Genomic DNA, 16,149 nt, shown 5'->3' with positions numbered 1-16,149 from the left:
AATGTACTCATTAAAACTTAATTATTTTTTTTTGTTTTTTGAAAAGACTAAAACTTAATTATTTAAAATTAATATATTAGTGTATAGAATAATGAAGCGATCAAGGTAATTTTTACAGCATAAATAATCCTACTCTTTTATGAAATAGTAACTCTTGGAATTGTCTGATTAGATTATCAGAAGATGTTTGCTTGTGGATGCCAACTGACGTTACAAAGTGATAAATGGATGAACGCACTGTTAACGGGATAATAAGTTGTATATGTAGGATTAACGTGTGTGTAGAAGAAATCTTGCGGTTATAATAGACTTGAAAGGTATAGTCCGTGCACATCTCACTATTTGGTGCGTATGAATTTTAGCAATTGATAAACCGTGAAATCAATCAAATCATTACCGGCTATGACTAACATGATCAGCCATAATTATTTCTTGTCTCCAAAGAATTATTAGTAAACAGTAAAAGGAAGTCTTCAATGTGAAGAATTATCTGTGAATTCTTGTTCCTAAGTTCGATCCATTGTGTACGTGAGATGAAACTAAAAAATTAAAAAAGAAAGAAATTAACAATAAAGAAGAACGATCAAGAAGAAGACGAAGAATAAAAAAAAAAGGGAATTAAGAAATAAAGAAGACGAGGGGTGGAAAATAGTATTGAATGAGAAATGAGAAATATGATTTTCCTTTTTTTATTCTTAATGTAAATTTCACAGCAACAATTAGAGCAACATTCACGGAACAATCTCTGTACCAAGTAAAGCCGACAAATATGGCCCTTGCTTTAGCCATAGGGTTTCCTTCATCCAGATTATGCCTTAATTTTCTCTGATTCCTCTAAGAATTGATTAAAGCAATAATGCATGACAGATATAGTTTTCTCTGCTTAGTAGGGATCAATGCATGCATGAAAAAGTTGAGGACGATAAACGACTAGTCGTTTTAACACCCATACGATGGTTTTAAGCTAAACTATTCGACGATTGTTCTGCTGCAACACATGGGCCAAGATGAAGAATTTATGGTAAATTTAAGTTATGTTGTATTTGGAATATTTGGCGTCGAATTTTTTCCTAATTCCAGATCCATTTGCCCTTGTGACCAAATCTAATCTTGTTAGTTCTTTGAAGGGCTTGTTTTGGCATCATGAATAATTTTCTAAGAAAATTTCATCTCAGGTATTATAGTATTGGGAGATGGTTAAAATAAATAATTTTATCAGTGTAAGTAATTGAATACTAGTGAATTCAAATACAAAGTTTTTCAATTAAAAGTAAAAAACGAAATAAATTAAATCCTATTACACCACTTTCGCAGGTAATCACGGTTGCATTTAGCGTATGCAACAAGCCTTTAAACCCCTAGGCAGCCCTAGTGGACGAGTTTAGTCTCGTGAGGGTTTGTAGCGACGATACCCACAAACATCATCAATCCCTTTAATAATATTTATCTTAATCTTCATTACTACCAAAATGAATGCTCCGTCCTCTCACAAGGGCAACATTATCAGAAACCTCACCACAATTATCACAGAAGCATTGTGCCATTATGCTCATTGCCGAAACTTCATCTAAGAAGGGCTTTTGACAAGCTACCTCAAATTCTTTCAATGTCCTCGTAGAACTTTCACTAGAGTTTGTCTCGTTCTGGTAGCAATAGCTTGTGGTGATATATTTATCAAAATCTTTCATGAACGTTTTGGTATGCTTGGCCTAATAAAATGAAAAAACAAAGAAAAAAATGAAATGAATATATGCTTTAAAAAATGAGTTAACTAAATTAAAATTTTTAAAGACTAATAACTAAATTAAATTTTTTTAAGACTAACCCTTCGCAAGCCTTCGCCGGTCTCATCGTACTCCCCAACTATCGGGTCGCCAATGATCAGACCACCAACATTATGATCATTTATCTGCATATAAAAGTCGTTAGAGAAATACAATCCATAAATTTATTTGCTTAATATATTCTTTGTAATTTTTTTTTTTAACAAATTGAGCTACAATTCATGTTTCTTTTTAAAATTAAATTAACCAAATAGTATTTCTAAATTTTAACACTCAAGTCCTGCTCATTTTAATTTTTTATGTTGATATCATTGTCCATTATTGATCATTATGAAAATTCTAATAGAATGTGGAATTGTCATTTTTACCCTTACAAAGAAACAACTGAAGGTTGAGGATATTTAAACCATAAAAATATTCTTTGTACCACCTTTTAATTAAATAATTTATATTAAAAAATACTCATTCATTAAATTATTTTATGGACGAAGAATAAATCTCTGTAATTTACAACTATTTATTCTTTATCCATGCTATCTTTCATCTTGCACAAAAATAACCATTCGTATAAACTAAAAAAGAAAAATCCTTAGGAAAGGTGTAGTTCAAGAATTTCTAGGGAATATGAATGACAAGTTTATAAATAACAAAATTTTAAGAGCTATAAATCTTATATTTGGAGCATCTATGAAAAAATAACAACATTTTCAAATCAAACCACTAATTAGACCAAAGGACCTATGTTAGGATTATTGTTGATGAAAAAAAATCTGTTTCTGAAATATGATGGTTTCAACCAAAATTATTTTATTAGGTTTGAGTTTATGACAAGTAGAAATTAAAAAAAAAATGGAGGATGAAGTTCAGGAGTGCTAAATTGTTATTTAGGAATAAAGAAAGCAAAGGGACGAAGTTCGGTTTCCATTTAGATGAAGATATTAATATGCAAATAATAAAATTTAATTACATATAATTTAAGAAGTATGGGACATGTTCATTAATAATATCATTGAAAACATTTAATTTACGCATCTACACAGTCACTTTGGTCATAGTTTGTTATTATTGACAAATTAATATATTTTTGTCACATATTATTTTTTTATTGACATATTCAAATAATTTATTTTATATTAAAGAGATATTATGTTATAAAATTTTTGTTATTAAATCATGTTAATTTTTCATGCATTTTGGAATTTGTACGTGAGATTACATTACTGCACATACAATGTCACTCATTCTAATAGTGAAATTAGGTCGATGGATTCAAGTGTAAAAATTTTTGAAACAATCTGGACATACATGTTAAGATTTAGAAACCTTTGACTCTTTTGATTTTTCAGCAAACATCAGGGATGGCAATGTTAGTAACCATGCAAACACATGCATCTAAACCGTTATGCAACTATTTGGTTTGGTCTAATGGTTATATCACTAAATGAAAAACAAGGGGTACCTAACGTGGATTACAAAATAGTTGGACCTTATATAGATGTTAAATTATTGTTTATTTATTTTGAATATCACTTTTACTACTTATTCATAGTTATAATATTATAAACTTACACGTTTTCTGAGTTGCTCCAGATCCTGTGCTTTTGTAGTTTGTGTTATATGTCTGCGACATTGAAAAAAAATAGTGTTACACAAATAATTAATTTATATTTTATCTCTAACTAGTATTTACTATAATGTGAAAAGCAATTATACCCCAATGGTGTCATTTCCACATAATTTTGCTCGAAGTTGGCTAGTGCAAGGCCGATATACTTAGATCCAGGATCAACAGCTATAATATTTTTCTTAAGAGCTTTACATTCTCTCAAAAGATTCTTGGCAATTTTGAGACTCATTGAGGATTTTATTTTAATTAACCAACAAATTTTCTTTTTGCCAAACGATTATGCTTGTTTTGATTTGTGCTCCTTAAATTAGATAGATAATCATGTATTTGATCATGTTTTTTTTTTAAATATAAAAGAAAAAAATCTTCATTGTACATGTATTTGTGCTCCTTGAATTAGGTAGATAATCATGCATCTGATCATGTTTTTTTTTCAAAAATATAAAAGAAAAAAATTATTTATTGCACTTGTATTTGTTTGAGGTTGAATCACGACATAAAACATCTATGCTAATTTTTTTTTTTTCAACATCCAATTAAAATCCTGGTTCTGCCACTGATTAGAAGACTTGGGTCAATTTTAAATTTTTGCTAGCATGTGAGCGGATTCAAGAGACATTGTGAACTCAAGGAACATCTCTATTCATTCCATCAGCCCATAAATATCACTAATGACCCAAAAAACCTCAGTACGAGAGCTAGAGACACAATTAATAAGTTCATGAGCCACTACACAATTGGCTTGATCATCACCAGCATGTTCTACCACTTTATTAGATCGGCCTGGATTTGCTCTTGCCGTGCAAACAACAGAATCCCATCTAAAGTTAGATTAATTACATCTTATCCTTCATTAAAAAAAAAATAAAATTACATGTTATCCTAGGTTGCAATGTTAGATTTCATAATTAAAGAATAATACTTTTATATTTGAATTATCTTTATTTTCAATTATTTTTTATAATTAATTTTTTAGAGTATGTATTCATAGAATAAGGTACTTTATGTCCCATTTTATTTAATATACTTCTTTCTACTTATGAAATTTTATGGTCATAATAAAATATTAATTTTTAATTTAGCCCAAGATAATATAAAGCTTTGGGTCCGCCCTTGGTTAACTTATTGACTAGCGACTAAATAGACGATGTTTGGGTTGCCTCTCCGATGATTGAAATTTTTTTCTTTTTTTTTTGTGAAAAAAAGAAAATACTCAAATAGTTTTATTTTTAAATTAAATTAAAGAAGTTGTTCTTACTGAAGTACAAGACGCAGTTCCTACGAAATAAAATTAAAGAACGAAGAAGATAGAAATTGTAAAAGCTAGCTGCATACACAGCTTTTGGGCATGTATTAAAGGACAAATTAATCAAGCACGCCACCAAATTGGAACGCATTCGTGATTCACCCGATGGTGAGTTGCATAAAGGAGACTTTGCATAAAAGTACAAACTCATTAATCATTAAGACATGAAGTAGTTGTAATTATTTAATTGTAATAACTTTAATTATCAACTTCTAAAATTTATGGTAACGTTATCAATAAAATTCCGAAGGATGAAAATTGTCAATCAGTCTCATTAATAACGGCAACTTCTTGCTCAATGTCACTCGCTTTCACTCTTAATTTTGAATATTTAAGTAGTTTTCTTATTAATTAAATTGAATAAGTTGTGGTTTGTGTGTAATCACTCGAGTTTCAGCAATAATGAGTAGGGTTAGTGTTGGTATTTGCACAAAATTGTTATAACTACAATTATTAATAGTTGAAGAACACCAAATTTATTTATTGAGTAGTGTTACACATCTCAAAATTTTTATCATAAATGATATGACATTCATCAAATTGATTGGTGAGATATTACAATTAATTTACTTAAATTTGATAAGAAATTATGAAATTTAATGAATGACATGTTATTTAGAATAAACTTTGAGATAATAGGAGTCTATTACCACTCTTATTTTTTTAGACTTGGCTAGGACTGAAAAATGATGTTGAATCGTTAATAGGAAAACCATTCAAGAAAACATAGAACGACGATGCAAGGTATCAAGAATATTAAAAAATATGTTAGAGCCGGTTAGGGATGGCAATTGGCACCGCCCGCGGCGGGTTTGTCATTATCAAAGCCAAACCCACACAAAATTTAAATTACCAAACCCACCTGCAACCCATAGCGGGTTTTAATTTTTTTAAGAAAACCCACCCGCTAAGGATTTTGACAATTACCAAACCCGCATTGGTATCCGGCGGATTTTTTGGGGAATTTTTATATTTAAAATCACAAATGTTGAATATATAAATTTACAATAATAACCTCAAATTCCACATAACATATTCAATTTTAAATTTAACTAATATAAATGAAAAATTAAAATTTCAACATCAATCCAACACAAAATTTTAAATTTTAAGTATAAAATACACAAATCCATTAAAAAAAACGACAAACTAATATCTAAAAATAACAATTACATCTCATATTATCATTCAACACAAGCTCCAAGAAAGATGTTCATTTCATTCACCATCATTAGCAACCATCCAACATGATGCCTACAATAATGATTAAGATTAATATTTTCCAAAAAATAATATTTTTCAAATACTAATCCGAAAAAACTTATATAATGAACTAATTCATGCATTAAGTTAAAGAAAAATAGTCCATACAAAAACATTTTGGTTATTTGGCACTTTGCATTGTTATACACACTAAACTTGTTTATACTTTGGTTATTTGGCGCTTTGCATAATTGCATTATTTTCTTTATATATTAAATATTTAAATATTTTTCAATTAAAAATATTTAAAAAATATTGCGAGTCTAGCGGATATCCATGTGGGTATTCGCTGGATATTGGGCTAATACCAAATCCACCCGCATCCAAATGCGGGTTTCAATTTGTAATACCAAACCCACCCGCAACCCACAAAATTATCCGAAGCAGACGGGTTTTGGCGGGTGGATTTGGGCGGGTTTGTAGACACAATTGCCATCCCTAGAGCCAGTTAAATGGAGAAAAATTTTAAATAGTTTTCATAAAGCATATTTTTATTTTTTTATTGAGCATAAAAATTGCATTAATCTCATGACAAAAGAGTATAAAGTTCTACTAAAACATTTTCCAGCCGAACTACAACACTAGTCGTCGAGGCGGAACTACATTCACGCCTAGCAAGGGTTGCCAAGGTTTCAAAATTTATTTTTAAAAAATAATGTGAAAACTAAAAAGTTTTCAAAATGATCCCCAATATATGTTTCAAGGCAACTCTCAATTTTCTTCATATTTTCGCAACCCCTAAATTAAAATCTTAATTCCACCACCGACTAGACGACTTTTGCAAATTCTGCTAGCTTTTGAGTTGATACTTTGCAATTTCAAGAGACAGGTTGAACTCAAAAAGCACTCATTCGTTCCATCAGCAGATGAATATCACTAATGACCTAAACAAACCTCAATACGAAAACCTTCAATCAGCCACTACACAATTGCGCTACTACAGTCATTGAATTCACATGGCAACAACATCCATGGTTGTGCACGTTTTAGCTAGCGTCTTTAATGCGCGCTCAAATTTAAGTTGGCAAAAATACATGATTTTTCTCTAAGCTCTGATTTTAATCTTGTGGGAAGGAGATGAATGAAATACTAATTTTTTTTTTAAAGGGTGAAAGACCAAAAAAGAAAAAAGCAGTACTTGAAAATTATAAGCTCAAAAGTTGTTTAACTAGCAATTCATTCATTTATTTTTTTAGAAGGAATAATTCATGAGTTTTCAAGTCAGCTTTAACGACAATGAGATGTGAAAATAATTGTTGCATCTTCAGAAAGTAGTCCTCTTATAAGAATGCACACATCCTTTTAAAGTACAGACGTTCAGATTTTATAAGCTCATATTACAATATATTTATGTAATATTCAGAAGTTTCATCGAGAGTTTTTAAGTTACATTTCACTCTTACCCCTCCTCATCATCAAATTAAATGTATACCCTTAGAATTGCACTCGTGACTTCTTGCTTCCATTGCAATGGTTAAGCCAACTATATTCGGGATTTAAATTTACGTGATTATAATACATTCTCGAAATGTAGCGAGACTAAAATGATAATCTAAGCCTGTTAAACTAAAACCAAAACAAATGGTTGATCGTGATTTCTTTTTCATTAGATTTTAATACTAATGTATGCATGGTGTAATGTTTAGACAAAATAGATGGGCGCTTAGTGTTATTTACTTAATTTGATATCTAATTTTGAGAACCACATTGGACTGGTCCCGTTGGATCTGACTGTCCATGTAGTCTATTTTGGTCTAAATAGGGATCAAACTTTGATTGAACTTTGGACTCAAATGTGGAATCAGTTAGGGGTGGGCATGAGTTGGTTTGGGTTAGATTTTAAAACAATCCGAACTAAATTATAAAAATTTGGGCCTGACCTAAACCAACCCAAATATTTTTAACCGAGCCTAAATAATTCATTTGGGTTTTGTTTGAATTTTATAATCAAAATATTTTTTACTTTGATAAATTTAATTATATCAAAATTATAATAATTATTAATTTTATTAATTATTACATTACTATTAAAATATGAAAAAATATAGTGGATAAAAAATTATAAATAATAGATTTTACAATAACTTTATCCTTAAATTAAAGAATATTAGAAAATTAAAATAAAATTTAATTACAAAAATCATTATTTCTCAATAAATGAGAACGTAAACTTTAACAATAAACTTTCACAAACATGATATCAATAAGTAAATTAAAAGAAAGAAAATAAAAATTAGTGGTATTAACCATATTAAAACACAAATTCAAACAATGTCAATACAAATCAAAACAAGATAAGACATCCCAACTCAGATATCAAAGCAATCCATTATAATCATTTCTATCCACAGTACTTTAATTAAAATAACAACCACAAGCTATACATGTAAAGATAGTTGTATTAAGGCTCCGTTTGATACAACTTTTCAAGTAGAGATTTTGATAGTAGAGCTTTTACAAATAGAGCTTTTACTTAAAAAAATTTAGATGTTTGGTTGTCAATAAGAGCTTTTATTAAAAATTTATAAAATTACTTTAATAGGCAAGTTTTTTTAAGTTATGTTATGAAAATAATGTCAAATAAGTAGAGAATATTTTAGATATTTTAATATTTTAAAAAAAACTTTTCAACCTCTACTCTCAAAAGCTCAAAATTTGAGATTTCGTTAGTAGAGGCAAAATAGCTTATTTAAACTCTAAAAATTCTATAAAAAAAATAACCAAATAAAAACAAAAATTATGATAAGAGCTTATGGAATTAAATAAGCACTTATGAACATTACATAAGCCATACCAAATAAACACTAAATAAATAAAATAAAAGAGTAAATGAATAGAATATTTCATGTAACTGAGCAATCTCGAGCTGTTTACGAATATATGTGGAAAGTGTCCTAAGTTTAATATATAAAATGGTTCTGAATAAAGAGAATTTGAAAGACGAATTGAAAGAGCGAGCAGGCACTAAGATTTCCTCATTTCAATCTCATTCAGGTATATTTGATTAGTAAAGTGAAAGACCCCGAGTCCGAGTCCGAGTCCGAGTCCGAGTGTCCAACTAGAAAATTCATTAAATACGCACCTTCTAACCGACTCAATCCCACCACAAGGGACCCACAAAACCCACCCAACCAAACAAAACTGCCTTTTAAGTCTCATTAAGTCTCTGTTCTGTTTTGGTCAATCGAATTCCTCTGTCCTTTCTGCGCAACAAAATCACAAACGATGTTGCGCCATGCCTCTAACCTCGCCTCCAAAGTCAGGTGCACTTCTCCTTCACAGTTTACCAAATTTTTATTTTGTTTACTTTGTTTTCCTTCCACTTCTCTCATTTTGTTTATGTTAGTTAATTTGATTTTGTAGGTTGCTTGATAACAATTTTCAGCCGGTGATGATTCATTCATTCATTTATTAGTGTTTTTTGTTTCCTTTTTTCAAATAATAATAACTAATTCTGGCTTGGCTTATTCAGTTCAATTGATTAATTTCGTTGAGTTAATTTCGTTGAATTTAATTCTGTGTCAGGTTCATTTAACTCGGAGCAGACAGTATACCGCGGCGGAAGTCACTAAAAGATTTTTGGATTGTGAAACATCTTCTGGATTTTCTTAATTAAGAAATTAGATTTGCTGTGAATGGGAATGGAGTTAATTAATGGATACAGATCATCTGATCAAATTCAATTGACATCTATCTTCTGTCTGCAGGCACCAATTCTAAAGTTAAAAGGGAGAATTTTATATGCGGGAGGATGCGGAAGTGCCAGACCAAAGACAAGGGGCTAGAATGGCAATTGATGCACTTGTGGGAAATTTATACAGCACAGCACAACCCATCACATCATTCGAACAAATAGCCCTGGTTTTCTTTCTCACTTTAGACTCTTGCTCAATTTAATGATAATCCACAGAAATATATTTCATTTTGACGCGCTTTTTTTCCCATTTTAAATTGAAGTTTGGAACGGCTGCAGCAAATGGTGACAGAGTGATTGGCGAGCTCATAGCCAAGGCTTTTGAGAAAGGTTGGGGAAACAATCTTCATGTGTTAGCTGTAAGTTGCTTCTTGAATTTTTTATCGTCTTTACTTTTTTCTTATCTGCTGTGCCTCTGATTCGGTTGTTATGTTTCAGAACCTTCCATTTTGTTTCCTCTACTGTTTTATGTTTATTTTCTACTGCCTCACTACTATTGCAGGATCGGAAAACACCACCCAGTATTGAACTTCAGTTGTATTGGGGAATGACCCTAGACAGGGGCTATTTGTCACCTTACTTCATCACCAATCATAAGACGAAAGAATGTGTAAGCATTTTGAGATATCAATAAATTAATTGACGTTTTATGAGAAATTTGTGATTCTATAAAGGATAGATATATTGACAATGAAGTAATTGAGATTGCTTAGTTCTTACCTTGAAGATATAACTTTGGATCAGCCTTGTTATTAATCAACTAGTGATTTCATTTTTACTAGGTTTTACGAGATCCTTATATCATGATCCTTGAGAAAAAGGTTTCGAACTGCGTCTTCTTTGACTTATTGACAGAGATTGGACCAGTTAGAAGATATAATGGCACAGATGTACTGATCATTGCTGAAGATATTGAAAATGATCTCCTAGCAAGTCTTGTCTTAAATGGAGTGGCTACAGCAACCAAGGTGAACTTATACTTGACAGTGTTTTGCTGTTAAGAGATGGCCTACTTGAAGAATCTTCTATCATTCAATTATTCATTTAATTTTACAAAGTGAAGTTTCATATGTCTTCTCATTTTTTGTGGGTTCTGAATTGCTTGAAGGCTTGTGTCATAAAACCTCCTGGATTTGGAGAAAGTAGGAAGGCTAGCCTTCGGGACATTGCCAAATTCACGTATGGGAAGGTTGGTTCATTTGATAAATGCTCCACCTTGCTTTGCATGATTATTATGTGATTTACAAAACAATGTGTTCCTTTCTTTCTCTTTTAGGTCATGACAGGAAAAGATTTTGAATGCGTATCTCTTGGCCATGCTGAGAAGGTGAGAGATATCAGATATCAGTGACTGGTATATAATTTTCTTTGGTGTGAAAAAAAGATTTATTTTACCTAAGTAGAGCACATCATGAGAACGTTCTTCTCATCCTTGTTTCTGGTGGACTTTAATCCTTTCTTCTGGTACAACTTTGGCATAGTAATATATTAATTTTCATTTCCTTGTGTATATTGACAAGAGAGACGAGGTTTTGCTCAAACAATGTCTTAGCCCTCTTTTATCATTGTAGATAACGGTATCAAAGGATCAGACGGTTATCCTTCTTTGTAAGGCTTGCATAGGACATGAAAAGGTCTGTGTTGTGACATTTCACATGATTTTCCAACAAGTTATCAGAATTTTCAATTGTGTTTATAATTTGAAGCGACTCTGCTTTTCAGTTTATACGGTTTGGCTCTTTTGTGCTTCTTTGGGCTGTTTCTATATTTTTGGACAACTTGCTTACCCTTTCGCTAATTTTCTTTTCTTAAATATGTCTGTTGCAGTTGTTACAGTGGAGATTCACAATGGAAAATTTACAAGATTTCCCTGAAGAGAGCTGTACAAAGCACTCTTATCTCGCTGCTGTTATAAAGGTTTGGTTATTTGGAATTGTAAATTAGTTCTTCAAGAGCTTTGAAACTGACTTGTGCTGGGCATAGAATGAAAGTTCTCAGCCTAACATGACCTATTAGCACGATCCATTTGGGCCAAGTCATGACCAGGTCTAAACTCTAAATCCTGGTTGGCCAGCCAAGAAATTTGAATTTTCTTTTATCTGCTATTAAAAAAGTTGAATAAACTCATTTATAGGGAGGATCAATGATCAGGTCATTTTGGATAAAATGATTTAATTAATTGACTAATTCTTTGGATTCATATTACATTCCCATCTTCATATGATTATAATTGAAGTATAGAGTAGACTGATACCGTACAAATACTTTGATACTTTAAAATGGGAAAAAGAGAAGAAAAACAGTACCAAACAGTCAATTAGACATTATAATATATGTGAAGTTTTGGAACTGGATTTTGGTAGAAGTATATATTCCTTGCTAATAGGAACGTGCCAAAGATGAATTCAATTTGCTTGTTTGGTTACAGTAATTGCATTTAGAAGACATGACTGCATCTTATTCTGTTGTTGCATCATGCTATAAATGAAATTTGGCTCGTTGAGATGAAAGATTGTTGAATTAGAGATGTTAGGTAAGGAAGTATTCTGATTTGAAATGAAACGGGTGCTGTTGTTGTAAGGTCTGTGGAAGTAATAAAGCTGAAGTGCGTGAAAAGAAGGATAGAGTTGCTAATGCCATAAATGCTGTCAAGGCTGCAAAGGAAGGAGTTGGTAAACCTCTTATATTTTTGGCTTTTGTTGGTCTATCTTGTTTGATTGATGCATGACATACAAATGTTATATGTATTCTGATGCATTTGCAGTTAGTGTGATGTCACTTTTATATGCCTGCAAGGAGTTGGATAAATTGCAAACTGCTAACCATGGTCAGAAGATTGGTGTTCAAGCTATCCAATATGCTCTTGAGGTTTTCTTTATTCTTCTTTTTAATTATGTATGTGATATTTCTAAAAGCTCTTATTGTCTATCTGTCTAAAGGCAGAGGGCTGCTAAGATTATTCCTCGTTGAAAGGTGAAAAGTGACATATACTTCACAAAATGCATGCGTGGTTTTCGTTATGGGGCATGAGCCTTATCTTTTATGTATCTCAAGAGTGAATCATGGTAGAGAATATTGGTAACAAAATGTCTAGTTTTTCAGAGCCTTCTGATTGGTTGAGCCTGCATCTGCAGATGCTGGTGAGCGCGATTGCTTATAGCGCTGGAGTTGATGGGTCAGTTGTTAGCAAGCTACTCGAGGGATCCAAGCCTAAACCCCTCGGTAAAGGTTTGCGTCTGTTTCCCCCTTTTTCGAATAATGGAAATTTGAAAAGGAAACGAGTGAAATTCGAGGGTTGGGAATTAAGGTGAGGGTACTTTGATCTACATTTGTGTCAGGTGAAAATGCAGATATGCTTATGCCAGAAATTGTTTTTCCATTGAAAACCATAAGAGCAGTCTTGGTGGAGGCTACAAGGTAACTAGTTATTTAAAACCTTTAAGCTTATGCTAATTTTTTATCTAAGCACATATTAATTCTTTCTTCTTGTGTAGTGAGATGTTAGCAAGACTTTGAAATTGAGGCTCTTAAGGTGGCTCAGCTTGTCTTTCCAAGAATATTTGCAAAGAAAGTTCCAGCTGATACAAGCCTCCAGAGTAAAACAAAGGCGTAATGGAGGCTTCTATCAGCTTTCACTGGGTGCTGTTATGGTTACGGTGATTTATAATCCAAATTCTCATGGCACATTATATTTATTTATTATTTGTTTGAAAAGCATACATTAAGCTTTTTCATAAACTATACACGAACAAGAAACGGAATATATTGGTCATCAGGAGTTGCGCCTTAGATAAATAATACATGGATGCTCCAACTTCTTATATGCAGTTTATTTTTTTTCTTTTTCCCCTTATTTTCCCTTTTCTATTAGAAGCAAAAATATTCTCGACATCCCATTTCTAATCTATGTATATAATATCCCTCCAATAAAATGTTGCCAGATTATGATTGCTATTACCATTAGCAAGTGGTGAGTGGTAGATTTGTTGTTTTGTTGCAAAATTAATATGTCAACTTTATTGCAAACTTTGCCCTGAAATCGGAAGTCTCCAACTTCTTATATGCAGTTTATTTTTTTTCTTTTTTCCCTTATTTTCCCTTTTCTGTTAGAAGCAAAAATATTCTCGACATCCCATTTCTAATCTATGTATATAATATCCCTCCAATAAAATGTTGCCAGATTATGATTGCTATTACCATTAGCAAGTGGTGAGTGGTAGATTTGTTGTTTTGTTGCAAAATTAATATGTCAACTTTATTGCAAACTTTGCCCTTGAAATCGGAAGTCTCCAACTTCTTATATGCAGTTTATTTTTTTTCTTTTTCCCCTTATTTTCCCTTTTCTATTAGAAGCAAAAATATTCTCGACATCCCATTTCTAATCTATGTATATAATATCCCTCCAATAAAATGTTGCCAGATTATGATTGCTATTACCATTAGCAAGAGGTGAGTGGTAGATTTGTTGTTTTGTTGCAAAATTAATATGTCAACTTTATTGCAAACTTTGCCCTTGAAATCGGAAGTCTTCTATTTTTTTTTTAATTTTTTGAAAAAATAAGAATGGTATTTAAATAAGAAGGGATATCGACGGAATTGAACTGATGGTGTGCTTGTTTATCAGTCACATTCTTGTTTATTTTTCAGAAAATACAATCCATAATAAGAATCAATTTTATAGGACCACTCAAAATGAGAATGTGGAATAAAAATCTCATTTTCTAAACTGGTCTTTTTTTTTACCCTTATTGATATTGAAATTCAAAAATTTCTTTTTCACCCCCATATAAATACATAAAAAAAATCAATTACTTCAATAATTTTATTATTTAAAATTAACATTTATAAAAAATTTTTATAAAAGAATTTTTTTTCTGGAAAACTAGTTTAGCGTAATATTATTAAGAAATATACATACATTTTAGTTTTATTAGTTTAGCTCAATTTTGCTTTTTTTTTTTTTGGAAGTCAGTGTTTTATATTTATTTTAGTGCATGTAATATGTAAAAATAACTTGATTTTACCTATTTTGATAAATTTACGTTATTTTGGATTTAAATATAAAAGGTATTAAAACTCCATTTATATCAGTTTTTTTAATTATTAATAATGTTCTCTTTGAGAAGGATATAAGTCTTCCATCACTTTCATTTTGTGTCACATTATAATTTGTGATACATTTGGCAACTCGCATTACATTGTATTGCAATTGCATTAAAACACTACTCTTATGCTAACTCATGCTTGGTTAAAATTTTTAGTTGCATTGCACTACATTTAAAAGTTGGCTAATATAAGAAAAGGTGTATAAAATAGATTCGCAGGGGAGACGGTGGTAGGGTTTCAGTTGTATTATATTCAAACATTGTTTATATTTTAATTATAATCATATAACTTTTATTATTTAATGAATTATAGGAAATTTAAATTTATTATATATTAATTTATATTTAAATAAAAATTTAATTTAATTAATAATAAAAGATAGTAACACACTAAATATTTAATTAATAAATGATTATACATTATTTTATTTCATTAAATATAATCATTTTAATTATTTACTTTAAATATGAAAAAAGTATTTTAATTTTATTTTATCATTTATTATTCAATAAAAATTAATTTATAACTTAATATCATATTGTTTTATAAATATAATATAATTTAATTTAATTTATATTATGTAATTATATAGTATTATACTTTTAAATATAATATTAAATTTTACTACATTATAATATGATTATACTATATTCCAATAACTAATATATAGAGATAAATTAGATTATAATATAATATTATTAATATTATAACATAGTATTGTAGTGTTTTATTATTTAATCATAGTATATGATTAAATCATGTTTATTATAAAATTAATATATAAAAATAATTATTTAATACTTAATTTCAATAATTAATAATGGAATCCTAAAATATTAATAAATTTAAATAATATTAATTTAATTTTGGCATCAATATAAAAATAATATTATTATCATAATATTGTCTATGTTGCGCCAAACATAATATTGCAATGTAGATATCCTAATGCAATACATCGTAACACAATACAATTAATGCAAAAAGTGTGCCAAACAAATCCATAAAGCACAAAAATTAAAGAAAGTGAAAGGACAATAAAAACAGGCAAAAAAATAAAAACAGGTCGTATTCTTTAGTCAAGACTCAAGGGTGGAAATTGATACTATTTGCAATTATTAGGTGGAAAATTGATTTTCTTTTTCCCAATGGATATAACATTGATGGATGATACAGATTTTATACAGTTGGCGCAAAATTGAATTAATTTAAATTTTTGTAGCATTTTCTATATTGGAGTAATATTCAAATCAACAGCTGATAATATCTTTAAATTTCAATAACTTTAATTAGCATCATCAACAATCAGTTGAAATGTTATCAATATAATTCCTCGGGAGGAAAATTGTCGGCTAGTCTCATTAGTCAG

General features: G+C 30.1%; 2 protein-coding genes across 3 annotated transcripts; both read left to right on the top strand.

Annotated features, from left to right (window-relative positions):
- Positions 1-9,111: 9,111 nt before the first annotated feature.
- Positions 9,112-11,486, top strand: LOC112101480 (chaperonin CPN60, mitochondrial-like). Its single transcript, XM_024192158.1, has 10 exons — positions 9,112-9,243; positions 9,327-9,368; positions 9,506-9,841; positions 9,938-10,033; positions 10,177-10,284; positions 10,457-10,642; positions 10,783-10,863; positions 10,951-11,001; positions 11,246-11,308; positions 11,397-11,486. Exons 3-10 carry the CDS (start codon positions 9,722-9,724, stop codon positions 11,484-11,486), a joined length of 795 nt encoding a protein of 264 aa, XP_024047926.1. The 5' UTR covers positions 9,112-9,243; positions 9,327-9,368; positions 9,506-9,721.
- On the top strand, positions 11,480-13,501 carry LOC112101478 (chaperonin CPN60-2, mitochondrial-like). Of its 2 annotated transcripts, none has more exons than XM_024192151.1 (6): positions 11,480-11,591; positions 12,256-12,346; positions 12,439-12,542; positions 12,809-12,896; positions 13,013-13,091; positions 13,169-13,501. In XM_024192151.1, the coding sequence occupies exons 1-6, from the start codon at positions 11,523-11,525 to the stop codon at positions 13,188-13,190; spliced, it is 453 nt and encodes a 150-aa protein (XP_024047919.1). In that variant the 5' UTR covers positions 11,480-11,522; the 3' UTR covers positions 13,191-13,501. The 2 variants fall into 2 exon arrangements, with proteins under 2 accessions (XP_024047919.1, XP_024047918.1); XM_024192150.1 differs by having other exon boundaries at positions 12,809-12,902.
- Positions 13,502-16,149: the final 2,648 nt, after the last annotated feature.

Source organism: Citrus clementina, unplaced genomic scaffold (genome assembly GCF_000493195.1).
Source record: "Citrus clementina cultivar Clemenules unplaced genomic scaffold, Citrus_clementina_v1.0 scaffold_16, whole genome shotgun sequence".
In the NCBI taxonomy this organism is placed as follows: Eukaryota; Viridiplantae; Streptophyta; class Magnoliopsida; order Sapindales; family Rutaceae; genus Citrus; species Citrus x clementina.
The sequence above is the reverse complement of the archived record's forward strand: the minus strand, read 5'-3'. Positions and strand labels throughout refer to the sequence as shown.